The sequence below is a fragment of the Musca vetustissima genome, unplaced genomic scaffold (assembly GCF_032173495.1).
Source record: "Musca vetustissima isolate MV318-11 ecotype Yass unplaced genomic scaffold, APGP_CSIRO_Mvet_v1 utg52245, whole genome shotgun sequence".
Taxonomy (NCBI): domain Eukaryota; kingdom Metazoa; phylum Arthropoda; class Insecta; order Diptera; family Muscidae; genus Musca; species Musca vetustissima.
Genome location: NW_026878342.1, coordinates 80,002 through 97,056, shown reverse-complemented (window position 1 = coordinate 97,056; position 17,055 = coordinate 80,002). Strand labels below are relative to the sequence as shown.

The following is a 17,055-nucleotide window of genomic DNA, read 5'->3' as shown; positions in this document are numbered from 1 at the left end:
GTACCCAATTGTTCTTTTTGCTGCAGTTTGTAGGGAGTGGGCAATTCTTTGCCATTGTGCTTCTATACTATACTAAGTTGAGCGGAGTAGGCCTCGGCTACCTGTTGTGTTTGCAGCTTTTCGACGTCGAGTTTCCGTGTTGTATTAGATCGCACCTTTGCTGCAACATTAAGACGGGTACGTACCTTGGCTGCCACAAGGTAATGGTCCGGATCGATCGGACGTCTAAAACACTGGATGAATGCCTTCCGTCTATCACAACATGGTCAATTTGATTTCTCGTGACTTGACCAGGAGAAATCCAGGTGGCCTTGTGTATATCGAGATGCTTGAATCTGGTGCTGCTAACTACCATGTTTTTTGCTGCCGCGAAGTCAATCAACCTCATGGCGTTGTCGGATGTTTCTTCATGAAGGCTAAATTTTCCGACGGTGGGGCCAAAGATATTTTCCCTTCCGATTTTTGCATTAAAATCTCCTAGCAGAATTTTAATGTCATGGCCAGGGCAACGGTCATAGGCGCTCGTAAAATATGTCTTTGGTCTGTTCATCTTTTTCTTCGGTCGGAGCATGGGCGCAAATAAGACTGATGTAAAAGAACTTCGCTTTTATACGGATTATAGCAATTCGCTCATCTACTGGAGTGAATCTGGAGACAAGGTCTTTTATTCTCCTGTTGACCATAAATCCGCAGCCAAATTCATGTCTCGTTTCATGGCAGCTATAATACAGGGCGAAATCGTCTGATTTACTTACGCCTGTCCCTTTCCATCGCATTTCCTGTAAGGCAATAATATCGGCTTTGTACTTCTTGAGTATATTCGCCAAAGCGAACACTGCCCCTGTTCTGTACAACGTGCGCACATTCCAAGTGCAGATTCGCAGATCGTGGTCCTTTATACGTTTGCGGGGGTCGTCAACATTAGGAGGGTTTGGTTTTCTTTTTCTTTGCTTTTTCATAGTAGGTTGGGTTTTCCGAGAGTGGGCAACTAACCCGACGCCTCAACCCATTTTTTTATAGTTCTTATGGGTGAACTCGCGGCACATATTAGCTCACTATTTCATCGGGTGATAAGAATAGCTCCCCAGGTGGCACCGCGGGGAGGTCAGTGTCCACAATTGAGATGAAAGAGGGACCAAGATAAGCCTGGGCTTCGTCATTCTAAAGTCAATCAGAGGCGTTGCTTGGTATCTATCATCCCCTACGCCACACCTTATTAAGCTGTAAAATGATTAATAAGAAGAATAACAAAATATTTATTGAAATAGAGAAATATTTATTGAATACAGTAGAGTATAATCAAATTGTGAGAATGATATGTTCTTAAATAGGTCAATTGAATTGAAAACTAGTAAGGAGACTAGTAATGTCGGACTGGGCTGACTATATGATACCCTACACCACTTGGTATATTCTACGTATCGACGCCTCTGAACCATAGTATGAAAAGTGAGTTTTTCAATAGAAGCTTTAAAAGTATGGAAGTTTCTTTAATCGTACGTGTCATGCTAAGTACATTTTTGTTTATAACTTTGGTTTGGATTGGCCGATGATTACCAAAATTTCAGTGAATTTAAATTAAGGACCGTAGTATCTAAAAACGTAAAGAACTTTAAAACCTGCTATGTCGACTTAGCATACTATGGTTCGGAGGCGTGGATATGTATCCTAGCAGACGTCGCTTTTCGAAGGAATATTGACATGAAATTGAACGAACATAAATATTTGATTTTTATCTATATTTGAAGCGACTAACACCAATCCATACATATGCCATTCTGCAACCTATGCAAAATTTCATTTCATTCGGGCAGATTTAGAGTCGTTTCCTTACGATGGTACAAATTAATGTAAATCGATTAAAAGCAAACTTGATACACGCAATTTGTGCCAAACTTAGCACATATCATTCTAGACACAGTTCAGTACGCTATGGAAATGTGTGCAAATCGAAAGTTATATAGGGACTTTGGTACACCATTTACATTAAATCGAACGAAATTATATATGGGAGCTATATCTTAATCTGAACAGGTTTTTCAATTTCATCAAATTCAGATCATAAATGCTAACTGTACTTTGTTTACAGTTTCACATGGACAGACAAACGGACGGACATGCATAAATCGACTTAAAAAGTGAGTCTATGAATATTCCCAAAAGGAACCATGTATCTATCCCGTTTCCTTTTGCCTGTTACAAACAAGACACAGTGAGCGGACCAGTATAGTCGAAAGGACGGTGTATGATACCCTACACAACTACTACTGAAAACTAACTCTGTAATATTGTCAGGGCAATAATTCGCGATATTTGCACCCTCTTTGGGGATTAGAAGTCAACTCTGGCATCTTTTTCGAATCATTTTTTCCGGAGTGAATATTTACCGTTTACTGTGCCGTCTAGAAAACTAGACAAAAAATAAAGTTTTCGGTCATTTCATCCTCTAAATCATCATCAGATCATCACTGAAAGTTATATACGTCGTCCTTGATCATACCTAGAACTTCATGTAGAATTTCAAATGATTGGCGTGACATTTACGACCTCTAGTGTGGTAATGGCAAATTCTAAACAATTTCAGTATACGTGGACACCTAAAAGTATTTAAATATAACTCCCACATCCGAGTACACACATACATATAATTAGCATTATTTGAAAGGTCTCCTCTTGGCTATACCGCCTCTGGTCTATGTTCTTTGGGAGAAAACTATAGGACTTTATTTAACATGATTCGGAATCTCCGATTTTGGCCAAATATGCACCGTTTTGTTTTATGATTTATTTATTACATGTTATACATGTATATGACGTTTTTGAGTATTACAACTTTTTGAAGTCTAAAACCTACAAATTCGTCACACGGACCGTTACTGACATATGTACGTCAACATGCAGAATATTTTTTTGACCTTATTGTGGTCAAAATTTTGATATTATTTAAAAACCTGTATATTATAATTTTCATTTACGTAAATAAGAGGCTGGTTTGGATTTTGAACTTTTTACGATTCATATATATAACTGCACCCTTTCTGTAACTGATCCAGTACACAGCAACATTTCAAAGCATATTTATTAATAAAACAAAAAACAAACATTATTTAATTAATTAAAATTTGTTTATTAAAAAAACATAAACGAAATGAGAATTTTTATATTGTCGCTCCTATTTGTTGTTATTGCTGCAGCGGTAGCCGTACCTGTGGATCCTGAAGTTGCCAAGGATGTAAACGAAGAAATGAATGATAAACCAGTCACTCTATCCGATGTTAATGATGTCGGTGCAAATTCGGCAGATGATGCCCAGCGCAAGGAACGTGGAATATTTGTTGGTTTGGGTTATAGACCATGGGGTTGGGGCTGGGGTTTCAGACCATGGGGTTGGGGTGCCTATAAGAGCTGGGGTGTTGGATGGGGAGGTTATTATGGCCCTTGGGGACCATGGTGATGTAGTCTTAAATATTCTTGAAGTGTAATGAAAAATAAATAAAATAAAATGTATTTGTATAAAAACGAAATTGATTGTCATATATTTTAAGAGTTAATATTAGTGATAATGAAAGGTTTATTACGATGGGAGGAAAACATCTGATCATTGTGTAATCTGCTTCAGATGGAGGCGATATGATTTTATGAATATGGCGGAAAATAAAAGCTCAATCATCCTAACGAATGCTGTCTCATAAAAAAGGCCATGGCCCTCAGTATACAGTATACCAACGGAATTTGTGGAATAACAAACATTGGCAAGAAAAACACAATAACAGTATCGCCGGCATAATATTCCTCAGCCCAGTTGGTGTGAATTTTTTTACTCCCAAAACTGAACACCAGAGACGTACTCAGGGTGGGCCTCGGAATTAAACGAAATAGACCCATGGTTCCTTTTGAGAATATACATAGAATCACTATCTGAGTGATTCTTGAAAACAACGTGTAGGTCGCATTTATTAACCGAATGAGATGAAATTTGGCACAGATCATTTATCTTATCTTATATTGAAATCCGTTCAGATTTAGAAATAGGTCCTCTATATACACTTTCACCCAATTTTAAGTAAATGGTGCTCTAACAATTTAAAGTGTGTCATATTTACACAAAATTATGCGCATAGTATTGAAATAACGTCTGGTAAGTTTGGATGAAATTGGTTCAGATATAGATATAGCTCCCATTTATATTTTAGTGAATGGCGCACCAAACTTTTCATGTTTGTTCGATTGACACCAAATTTTGCACTACCTTATAAAGTTAGTATAGCCTAAAATGTGTTATGTCAAAGTATTAAGTTCAGCCTACAATATTGCGTATATATATATATATATTCTACTGACTTCATGTCAATTGTGCACCAAATAATGAACTGGGGTTCAATTGAGATTAAATTTTGAACAGCGCCCTGTGTTGTAGCATAATAAATAGTTTGATTTAAATCGATTTACGTAGTGTTGGCGGTTTATTTGGGATACCATTTGTATTTTGTTTTTGCAAAATAGTCAGGCTGAATCCCAGTTTGTTGTTTTTATAAAAACAACTATTTATTAGTGGGGAATGTATGGCATTGTTTGCCGAGGGGTAAGGCAGGGAAGACTATAGTTTCAGATCAAGCTACTGATCCTCATCAGTTCCCTTAGTTTTTTTGTTGGGTTATTCTCCCCAGAAGCTATTGCTTCTATACAAAAAACCTTTCATACCCAAATGTCTCTTGTAACAAAGCGAAGTACTTTGCTGACCAACGACATAAACTGCATGAGAATTTCGCTGGAGCCTCACTTCGAGGTTAACAAGGCATTTACAAACAATACCACACCTTTCCCACTGTTGTGTGTTGTCACATCGCGACAAATGCACACAACGACTTTGTTGGTGTTGCTTGTATACAGCAACAAACCAAACAGTTTAACCGTGCCTGCGTCGTTTATAAAAACAACAAACTGGGATTCAGCCTGACTATTTTGCAAAAACAAATCGATTTACATAATTTTATTCCAGTGCACAAAAACGACTCTATATCTGCTCTAATGAAATAGAATTTGGTATAGTTTACCGAGGACATGTACCAAATTTCAACACATTCGCTTGAATAGCACGCTCAAGAACCACAAAATATCGAAAATTGGGGGTAACTTTATATATAGCGATATAGCTCATCTGCCTGCCGACAAAAGTTTAAAGGCTAGAGTGATTACAACAGACAGACGGACATAAGGATGTATAATTACTATATATTGACACATATCACATATTTAATTTAGTCCAATTTCATGTTAGAATGCATCTCTTGAATATAGCCAAAGTGGTAAAGGGTATCATATAGTCGGTCCCGTCCGACATAACTACTTTCCTTACTTGTTTCAATATACAAAAGGGGTTATATGGGAACTAAATGGACGAACATTAATGCTTTTGTTACGGAATTTTGTTACCGAATTACAAACCAATTGTTTGAAAAACACTTGAAAAACAATATTTTTGATCACAATCTAAATTAAAGAATAAGGAAGAACATCACCGATTGGCTTTATCCTAGTTCATACGATAGCTATACACTCACAGAGAAACGTCGCAAAATTTGGAATCGATCGGATCATTAGTTTTTGAGTTATCGTGCCCGCCATTCGCAAAAACGCTGTTTGGAGAAAAACGCGTTTAAAGTTTGAGAAGCCCTCTTGCTGTCACCTGATGCTAACACAATAAATCGGCTATATCTTCAAAAATTGTTGAGATTTTCACTTGAAAATTTATAGGGACATTCTTGAAGAAGGTAGGTTCAAATTAAATCAAAATAAAAAATTAAATTTTTTGAAACCGAGAATGGGTGAGGTCCCCCTAAAAAGAAAATTTCTTCTGTTCGACCGCGGGCATGATTGCCGATCACTGGAACATATGAATTCCAAGCAATTAGAAAATATATATATATCTGGCTCTGGTTTAACTAGAATTATTGATTTCGCTGAAAAATTACCAAAGTGGCGGACTTATGAATATTATATTTTGGAAAATTGTCTATTTTCGACCACCGCTTGGATTTACCCTAGTTCATACGATAGCTACGTATGTTCAAAATACTGTGTTAATATTTGAAACCGATCGGACTAATTGTTTTTGAGTTATTGTGCACGCCAATCGTAAAAACTTTGTTTCACACTCATTAAAGTTTTGAGAAACGCTTTCGCTGCCACCTGATTAAATTGATTATATCTACAAGGGGTTTTAAAATTTTCACTTGCCATTTTAAAGAGGCCTGCTTGAGAAATTATAGGTTCAAATTAAATAAAAACCAGTGAGCGGAGCAGTATAGTATATTACCCTGACCTCTAAGTTTCTGCGGATTTATATTTCGAGCCCGGGCAATATTTCGCGATGTTTGTACTCTCATGACCAATTAGAGGTCAACAGCTCCTTTTACCCGAATCTCACAAATATTGATTAGTTGGCCAGATGGAAAATTTGTGATGTTTAGCTTGTAATTGTGGCGACTAGACCAGACAAAAAAGTTTTCGGTCCATTTCATCTCCGAAATGCCATCTTATAATCATCGAAAATTATTGGTGGAGTCCTTGACCACAACCGTAAAAAAATTATACCTTCTAATGTGGAAATACTAATACTAAACAATATCAGAATACGTAGACATATGTAAGTATTTAAGAAGAACTCCCATAACTCCTCTTGGATTTACTGTCAACTTCGCCAGTCTACGTACTTCAGAAGTAAATATATACGCCATGAAAATTTTGACAAATTCCACACAAAAGTTTGGGTGCATTTGGCTCGCTAAATATTGGCCGATGTTCGTGAAAACAGTCATGCTTTATACGATTAATATATATAACTGCACTCTTTCCGTAACTGATCCAGTTCACAGCAACACTTCAAAGTATAATAAACAGAAAGCAAATATTATTTAATTAATTCAAATTTCTTAATTAAAATAAATAAGCGAAATGAGAATTTTTATATTGTCGCTCCTGTTTGTTGTTATTGCTGCAGCAGTGGCCGTACCTGTGGATCCCGAAGTTGCCAAGGATGTAAACGAAGAAAGGAATGATAAACCTGTCACCCTATCCGATGTAAATGATGTCGGTGCAATTCAGGCAGATGATGCCCAGCGCAAAGAACGTGGAATATTTGTTGGTTTGGGCTATGCACCATGGGGTTGGGGCTGGGGTTACAGGCCATGGGGTTGGGGTGCCTATAAGAGCTGGGGTATTGGATGGGGAGGTTATTATGGTCCTTGGGGACCATGGTAATTTAGTCTTAAATTTTTATTGAAATGTGAAAATAAATAAAAAATAAAATGTATTTGTTTAAAACGAAATTTATTGTTCTATTTTAAAAGTGAATTATAGTGATAATGAAATATTTATTAAAAGTTTTTCCTCTTCCTTCCATATAATGGAAAAAATACAATCAATTACATAACTTCAGTGAAATCACGCCAGGTCTCCAATGACAACTTTAAGGGAACCCCCCCATTCTCGATTTTTTATTTTCAAGATTTTAAATGGGCTGGTAAATGAATACCAATGCTTGTTAAGGTTTGTAACTTGGCACATATATATTTGAAGATTTAAAAAGGAAGAAAAATAATTTACCAAAATTTGTTGTTGTTGTTTTGTTGTTGTTTTTGGGGTTCAAAGAAAAGTCCATATTTTCGATGGCGGGCATGATAACTCCTCACTGGAACATCGGAATCCGAAAATTCCAACTGTGTTAGAAAGAGGACATGTCTGGCTAGGATTATTGACTTCGCACAACAATTAACAAAATGGCGGAAATTTGAAAAATTTTTTATGGAAAATCGCCTATTTTTTACCACAAACTATGTTAAAAAATAAGGAAGATCTTCACCGATTGGTTTTATCCTAGTTCATACGAGAGCTACACACTCCCAGAGAAACGTGTCAAAATTTGAAACCGATTGGAATATTAGTTTTTGAGTTATCGTGCCCGCCATTCGTTTTGAGAAAAACGCGTTTAAAGTTTGAGAAGCCCTTTAGCCGTCACTTGATGCTGCACAATAAATCGGCTATATCTTCAAGAGTTCTTGAGATTTTCACTTGAAATTTTGTAGGAACATTCTAGAATTAGAGTAGATTCCAATTAAATCAAAAAAAAAAAAAAATTGACACCGAGAAAGGGGGGGGGGGGTCCCTTAAATCTTGTCTACATCTGGTTGTTAAATGGAGGTTATCATCTATGGCAAATACCAACATATAACAATCGCTTCGGCTCAATTGGACATGTTCAATAAGTGGCGATGAGTGAAAAACATCTGATCGTTGAGTAATCTGCTCCAGAGATTGATGCTGGATACTGGATATGATTTTCAACCCATCTTCCCAACGAATGCTCATTATTAAGGTAAGTTGAGGTAAATAACTGCACCGAAACTACACTCCGAGGAACTCCACAAAATAATAAGTATATTCTACACAACTTTGTGATTAAAGTACAGATCGCATTTATGGACTGAATATGAAAATTGTCACAGCACACGTATTCGATCGAAATAGGTTCATATATATATATATACCACATATAAACCTTCGTAAATAAGTGTCCCATTTTAAGCATTTGCTAAACTAAGAAACTGAAATTAAGCATTTTAGTATTTTTATACCCTTCACCACACTGTGGTACAGGGTATTATGTCTTTGTGCATATGTTTGTAACAGGCAAAAGGAATGGAGATAGACCCATAGTTACTTTTGAGAATATGCATAGAATCACTTTCTGAGTCGATTTACGCATGTCCATCTGTCCGTCCATCCGTCCGTCTGTCCGTCCGTCCATGTATTTTTGTGAAGAAAGTACAGGTCGGATTTATGATCCGATTTGGATGAAATTTGGCACCGTTCACTTATTTAACCCAGGGACGAACCCTATTGAAATTGAGAAAAATCGGTTCAGATTTAGATATAGCTCCCATATATATTTTCGTCCGATTTAAGGTAAATTGTGCACCAAAGTCCCAATATGTCGTTCGATTTGCACGAAATTTGAATGAATTAAGTCTAGAATAATGTCTGCCAAGTTTCGTAAAAATCGGTCCAGATTTAGATATAGCTCCCATATATAGTTTCGTCCGATTTTATGTAAATGGAGCACCAAAGTCCCTATATATCTTTCGATTTGCACGAAACATGGCACAGCGTAATGAATTAAGCCTAGAATGATGTCTGCCAAGTTTCCTGAAAATCGGTCCAGATTTAGATATAGCTCCCATATATATTTTCGTCCGATTTTATGTAAATGGTGCACCAAAGTCCCTATATATCTTTCGATTGGCAAGAAAGTTGGCATAACGTACTGAATTGAGCTTAGAGTGATGTCTGCCAAGTTTCGTGAAAATCGGTCCAGATTTAGATATAGCTCCAATATATAGTTTCGTCCGATTTTATGTAAGTGATGCACCAAAGTCCCTATATATATTTCGATTTGCACGAAATTTGGCATAACGTACTTAATAGAGCCTAGAGTGCTTTATGCCAAGTTTCCTGGAATGATGTGTGCTGAGTTTCGTGAAAATCGGTTCAGATTAAGATATATATATATATATATATATATATTTCCGTCAGATTTAATGTAAATAATGTACCAAAGTTCTAATATTGCATAGATCGATTGATTTTAAATAATTGACACATCCAAATCGGATCGTAAATGCGACCTGTACTTTGTTCACAAAAATACATGGACGGACGGACGGACAGACGGACATGTGTAAATCGACTCAGAAAGTGATTCTATGCATATTCTCAAAAGTAACTATGGGTTTATCTCCATTCCTTTTGCCTGTTACAAACATATGCACAAAGACATAATACCCTGTACCACAGTGTGGTGAAGGGTATAAAAACGTACTGAAATTAGTATAACCCAACCTGTGAAAAGTTTCGTTGAAATCGGTTCGAATTTGGATATAGATTCCACATATATTTTTATCCGATTTAAGGTAATTGGTGCTTTTAAGGCCCTATATATCTTTGCACGAAATTTGGCATAGCGTGCTGATTTGCGTCTATAATAATGTGTGCCAAGTTTCATGAAAATCGGTTCAGATGTATATGAAGCTCCCATATATATATATATATATATAGATAGTCGCCCGATTTTAGGTAAATGGTGCACCAAAGTCTTTGAAAATCATTCCATTTGCACGAAATTTGTCATAGCGTACTGAATTAAGTTTAGAATGACGTGAAAATCGGTTCAGATTTAAATGTAGCTCCCATATATATTTTCGTCCGGTTTTATGTAATTGGTGCATCGATAGGATACATCTTAGGATACATATGTTGAATATACCCAAAGTGGTGAAGGGTATCATATAGTCGGCCCAGTCCGACTTTACTACTTTCCCTACTGGTTTTATATTAATTTTTAGGTGTGTGTATGTCATTAATATAATGAAAATATTGATGTAATCTGCTATATATATTTATTTTTCTCATATTTCGCTAAGATGTACAACTTTATCGCGATTATTATAATATATTCATATTCTTATTTTACGGAGGAAGATCTATATCAACGTTTTTGGTCAATATAATAAACGGCGTAATTTTAACATTTTTTCTTATGCCAAAATTAAATCCTCGATAACTTTTGCGCGCATCCACCAAAAATTTGATCGCGAACGGTTTCGGAGTCAGGACATTTGTGCTACAAAAACAAAAAAGCGGATTTTTTGAAAATGGAATATAAAAAGTTGGTAATATATTCGCCCGATGTTATCTAAATGGTGCACCAAAAACCCAATATTTGTCCGATTGAAACAAAAATTTGTACAGGGTACTGAATTAAGTCCATATTCATGTGTACGAAGTTTTGTGAAAATCGGTTCAGATTTAGATAAGCTTCCATATATAGTTTCGTCAGATTGTTGGTAAATTGTGCACCATAATCCCTATGATTGTCCGATTGATACAAAATTTTGCGCACCGTACAGACTTAAGTCCACATTGATTTGAAATCGGTGGAGACAAACTTACTATTTGTTCGACCCAAACAAAAATTTGCTCAGCGTTCTGAAATAGGTTCATAAGTTCGTATGTGAAGTTTTAATTTTTTAATTGGTTCAAATATCTATGTAGATCACACATTTATTTTGTTCTATCTACGGGATATTGTATATATTAGCATGTCTTGTATGTATCCAAAGTTGTGAAGGGTATCAAATAGGCGCCACGTCCGACATTTGAACTTTCCTTACTGGTATATATATTTATTGTCTACTACCTGTCCTGAAATTTTTTTCCTGTGACTTTTTGCGATTTCTGAAGTTTTTCCAATTGTAGGGAAATATGTCGATATGGCACGGAGGGAGTTTTTAAAGTTTCATTCCAATAAGATTGCAATTTATGATAAAATTTTATATAAAAAAATTAATATGAAATAGCCATAGGCTTCATTCTAAGTAGGTGGAAGCAAGACAGGAGGGAAGAATCTCCAAATAGGACACCCCACATTTTTGGATTTAATTAATATGATTTTTTTTATTATTTAATAATAAAAAAAATGTCCCTTTCAATTTTCAAATGAAAATATCAACTTCTCTTGGAGTTATAGCTGATTTATGGTGCCATCATCAAACAACGGCAAGTGTGATTCTCAAGCACTAAACGCGTTTTTCCAAAAAGGGTGTGGGTTTGAATAAATATATGAAATTTCAATGAAATTATTTGACAAGGTGTCCAAAATATACAATTTAAAGATAAATGGGTATATTATAAGCCATGTACAAGAATTGAATTTTTGTAGCTTTGAGATAATTCACCTATACATTTTTTGTAGCTTTGAGATAATTCACCTATACATTTTTTATAGGTGAAAGGTCCTTCTGTTTCTTGAAATTGTATCAGTACAAGTCCTCATACCTTTACCTTGTACCTTTTCTTTGAAAAAGGCGGCTAAAACTTCCAAAATAACAACAATTTGACGGGACCTTCATATGGAGATATGTCAAGACATGAACCTGTAATGATCATCTTCCGTATGACAGCCTTTAAAACGCCGAAATGATAAATTAGCGCCTTTTGGTGCATGTGGTCTTTGCATTTAAGATATCCCTCTAGGATGACTCCCAGATATTTAACTTTATTTGATATGGCTATCTTTTTGTTTTGGAAGATGGGCTATTTTTTATTGTCCTATTCAAATTTTTCTGTCAAAAAAAAAAAAAAAAAAAAAAACATTGAATCAAAAAGTTAAATATTTATTGCTACATTTAGATTTTTTATGACTTATGTTATGGTGATAAATACGTTGAATTTAAATTTAATTGTAGTTGCCAATAAAATACTTTGCTTTTATGCCTACAATTATGAGCATCGATAAATATTTTTAAATACTAGTGGAGGATGTTTTTAGTATATTCGAAGAAAATGTAAAAATTAAGTGATCGTAATATTCTCTATAATTTCGAGATGCAATTTAATTAGCACCATGGCTTTGCTAATTCCATTTCGAGAACTGCAAAAAAGTAATAATAATCCCTGTAAACCACAAAACAATCCCATAACAGATAGGTGGTGGGGAAATGAAAGTGGTGACAGCGGCATCGAAGGCGTGAATTTGCGATGCACAAATAAAACATTCGGTGAAGTATTGCGTTTAATAGCATGCAGTGTTCTGCTGAAAATGAAAACAAAAACTACAAAAAGAACATCTTAATTTTCGTCATAAAAATATTTGTCGTAGTTCTGCAATGCAGCCAAGACTGAGGATGTTCGCATCTGGGTATCATATAAATACACACCTTCTTCCACAAAACGATTCAGTTTAGATTTTGTTCTCATCTATAGTACGTCGGAGCTTGGCCTTGGAAAAATAATAAATTTGTAAGCTCAGTTTGAAATGAGGCTCATAATATTCGTAGCGTTAATCGTTTGTACTGCGGCAGTATTTGGATTACCCGCTGATACGGATGCAGTTGCCAAGGATGTAAATGTGGATGATTTAGTGGAACCTATCAATTTGTCAGATGCCTCGGATGCCGGTGAAGGCCATTCGAACAGTGCTGATCACAGAGCTTCTTCTGATACGGATGCTGTTGCCAAGGATGTAAATGTGGATGATTTAGTGGAACCCATCAGTTTGCCAGATGTCTCGGATGCCGGTGATAGTCATTCGAACAGTGCTGATCGCAAAGCCCGATTTGGTTTCGGTTGGGGCTATAGACCATGGGGTTATAGGCCTTGGGGATGGGGTGGCGGCTGGGGAGGTTATGGTGGATATGGAGGATATGGCTACGGATATGGATATCATCGACCTTTGGGTTATTTCTGGGGATAAATGTAGAACCCAGTAAAATAACAAATATAATATTTTTGTTAAAAATTGAGAAATGTGATTTTTTTAATGTGAATTTAATATTGCGAAGTAAGTATATAAGCAATATTTTGAAAAATGTGTTAAATTAAAATAAAAATGATTTTATTTGAAAGTTTTTTTCACTATTTTTTCTGTAAAATTTTCTTTTGTTTTCTATAAAAAAATATATATTAGTATTTTTATAGAAGCTTCAACGAACTTACAGAAGAGTTTAATTTATAATTATTTTATTTTCGTCGCTGGAGAAATATTCCCCATTTGTCAAGAAATTATATTGACTTATAAAACTGTGTTATTTCCATTTATGTTGTTCGATCTTTTGCTTCCTCACACATGTGTGGATAATGTAGTGCACTGTAATAAAAATCAATATTTTGTTTAGCATACCTTTAGGCGTAACCTTATCGATAACACTGTAGAGCAAAAGTTTGTATATTTCAAATAGCAAAGTTGAATATTAACTAAATATCAATAAGCGGAGCTGTAGAATCTACAACTATTATTTAACTATAATTTTCTGCGGAATCATATCCCGATCAGGGGCAAAATTTGATATTTGTATTCTCTAATATAATAATGACAATACTAAACAATATACGAATATGTAGACTCCTTTAAATATTTTAGTGCATCTCACGACCTCTTAAATTAATACAATTGATATCAGAATAAATGCCAACAGCTTCTTGAAAATATTACGGATATTGTCTTCCATGAGGGAACATATGCTCCAATTTTGTAATTTATCACTCATACATCATTAAACCCCCAAAATCTGAAAGCTTGTGATGTTAGAAGAAAACCCCTAGATGGATTTTTGATTAAATCCAGTGGTTTAATCTAGAACCACTTTTTTGTGACATATTTTCCTAAAAATTAAATGTTCGAAATGCCGAATTTTGGGAGTATTATTATATGTACGTTTTATGTAAAAATCTATTTATTTTATTGGATGTTTTATTGGAACAAAATAAAATTACCTTTTCTACAGGTTGTAGGGCTTTTTGGTCGTGAACCAAACTGTTGGCGGTTGTTTTTATAAAAACAAATATTTATTAGTGGGGGAAGTATGGCATTGTCCACCAAAGGGTAAGGAAGGGAAGATCAGTGGCGAGATCCGAAACTATAGTCTCCCCTGCCTTACACCTTGGTAGGTTTTTTTAAACCGAGAATGTGGGTTCGTATGAAATTGTGTACCATAGAGGCAATTTCTTCATAATAATTATATATATATATATATATATATAAACGCAAAATTTATTTTGAAATATAAATTATTCTGTAAGAAAATTTTGCTAATAATCGACAGCACACCTACGAGGCATTGCATTAATAAAATACTCAATTTGATCCTTGGGTATAATATTCCTCACATTCTGAACTTTTGGGAAGAGGTTATGCTGTTAGTTTGTGATTTTTTATACCCTTCACCACACTGTGGTATAGGGTATTATGTCTTTTTGCATATTTTTGTAACAGGCAAAAGGAAATGGGATAGACACATAGTTCGTTTTGAGAATATGCATAGAATCACTTTCAGAGTCGATTTATGCATGTCCGTCAGTCCGTTCGTCCGTTCGTCTGTCCGTCAGTAGATGTTAAATTGTAAACAAAGTACAGGTCGCATTTATGAGAGAAAATCGGTTCAGATTTAGATATAGCTCCCACGTATATTTTCGTCCGATTTAAGGTAAATGGGACACAAAATAAACATTCGTGTTTCCTGTTTTCTATATATCATATAGCGATATATACTTTCGCATTTTAGAGTACTGAATAGCTAGGCCGATTGACACAACGTACTGAAATTAATATAAATTAATATCTGGCAAGTTTCCTTTCGGCCCAGTTCGACTTTACTACTTTCCTTACTGGTTTTGTTTGATTTTGCTGTCTATGATACTCTAAAGATTTTTCCTAAAATCAACATTTCGAGAAATCACTGATTTGTTCATGGAATATTTCTCCAAAATCATTTTCATTGATAAATTATTTTCACAATCTCTGGTAATTAGCTATTTTATCGGAGTACTGTATTTATTTCTAGCCATTTTTATATTTTTTTTGGCAGTAAGTCAAAATTAAAAACCATACACATGTTATAGTAATAAAATCCATTGAAAAATGATCTATGTGATTCGAAATAAAACATAGTAATTATATCGGTAAAAATAACTAAAATTTAAGTGTTCATCTGTACTGTACCTTGAATCTTGACGTCTCTGTATACTTCTGGCAGTTATTGGTATAGATATATTTATATTTTTAAGGATATTAATATTTTGTACAAAAAATTTTCAGTCAATCAAATTTGAAAATATAAAATTATAGCCAATTCGGTTAAAAATCAAAAATCCTCTATATATATGGACAATTTGTGGGGTGTCTACATGTCAACTTAGCCCACCAGCGAACTTAGCCTGACTGCAAACAAGAAACGCTTGTGTACAAAATTTCATCACGGTATTTCAAATTTTTGGAAGATAGATAGATTATATCAGATTCAATTGATTACAAATTGAATAACAATATTAGAATACGCAGCATCCAATCGATGTGTGGCGATATTCATGTCAAAGTAAAAGAGATAATTGAGGATTATACACCTGATTCTTCTGCCGCTCAATAATGATGACATTTTTAAGTCTAATTTCTAGATTACATGTGAAATCAGAAATTGTACATGTATATTGTACATTTATAATACATACATATATAGTTTTATCAAAAAATTTCAGCAACATTTTTTTCTTATACATGAAAAAGAAAAGTCCATAACGTTTGCGCGCAACAAACAAATATTGAAATGAGATCGAGTTCGAAACCAAAAATTATTTTTAAACCAAAAATATTGGCATTTACACATACGAATATTTGAAAGAAGTAAAACAGATATTGCTTAGAAATTAAAATAGAGTGTTTTCGATTCGGATTGGCTCACCGTAACTTCAGTTGTTATTCTGTGTACACTCCCAATTCTAATGTTGTTAGCATAAACAACAATTCTCTCTGTCATATGATGTGATGATGCTCTTCCTTTCTTGCATCGCAATAACAAATAACAATTTAAGTAAACACACTTTTAGACCCGTTTCTACTCAGAATGAAGGGGATTTCCGAAATCAAATGCTTATTCATTTCGAAACCAATTACAATCTGAGTTCATTGTTGTTTTGTGGTGTTTACATTTTTCTGCACGTGTTAAGTTCATCTCTTACGATGCCGATTAAATCCAATGATGCATCAAACAAAATAAACCAAATCAAGAAAAATATATAAAAGCTATATTGACGAAATGTTATCTATACACTTCATTCGCAGTACTCCGTATACAAATATCTTGAAGGATTTAAATTATCAGCTTCAGAATGAAAATAACTTGGATATTTGGCTTTTTCGCAATCATTGCTGTTGTTGCAGCCGTGCCATTAGAAGGTGCTAAGGAAGAAATCGCAGCAGACAATGCTGGGAAAGCAATAAGCCTTTTGGATGTCGACGATGTCGGAGTGAATCACGAAAATACAGCAGATCGAAATGTTCGCCATGGTTGGGGAGGTTATGGTGGCTATGGAGGAGGTTGGGGTGGCTATGGCGGCTATGGAGGAGGATATGGTGGATATGGAGGAGGTTGGGGCGGTTATGGCGGTTATGGCGGATGGGGTGGTCATCATCACCATCATCATGGAGGTTATGGATGGGGTCGTTAA

General features: G+C 35.0%; 1 protein-coding gene across 1 annotated transcript; it reads left to right on the top strand.

The window, feature by feature from the left end:
* Window positions 1–16,716: 16,716 nt before the first annotated feature.
* On the top strand, window positions 16,717–17,055 carry LOC133323131 (uncharacterized). Its single transcript, XM_061532086.1, has one exon. The coding sequence runs from the start codon at window positions 16,717–16,719 to the stop codon at window positions 17,053–17,055; it is 339 nt and encodes a 112-aa protein (XP_061388070.1).

Excerpts from the sequence above, each read along its gene's own strand:
- LOC133323131 (XM_061532086.1), top strand. The coding sequence starts at position 16,717 with ATGAAAATAACTTGGATATTTGGCTTTTTCGCAATCATTGCTGTTGTT.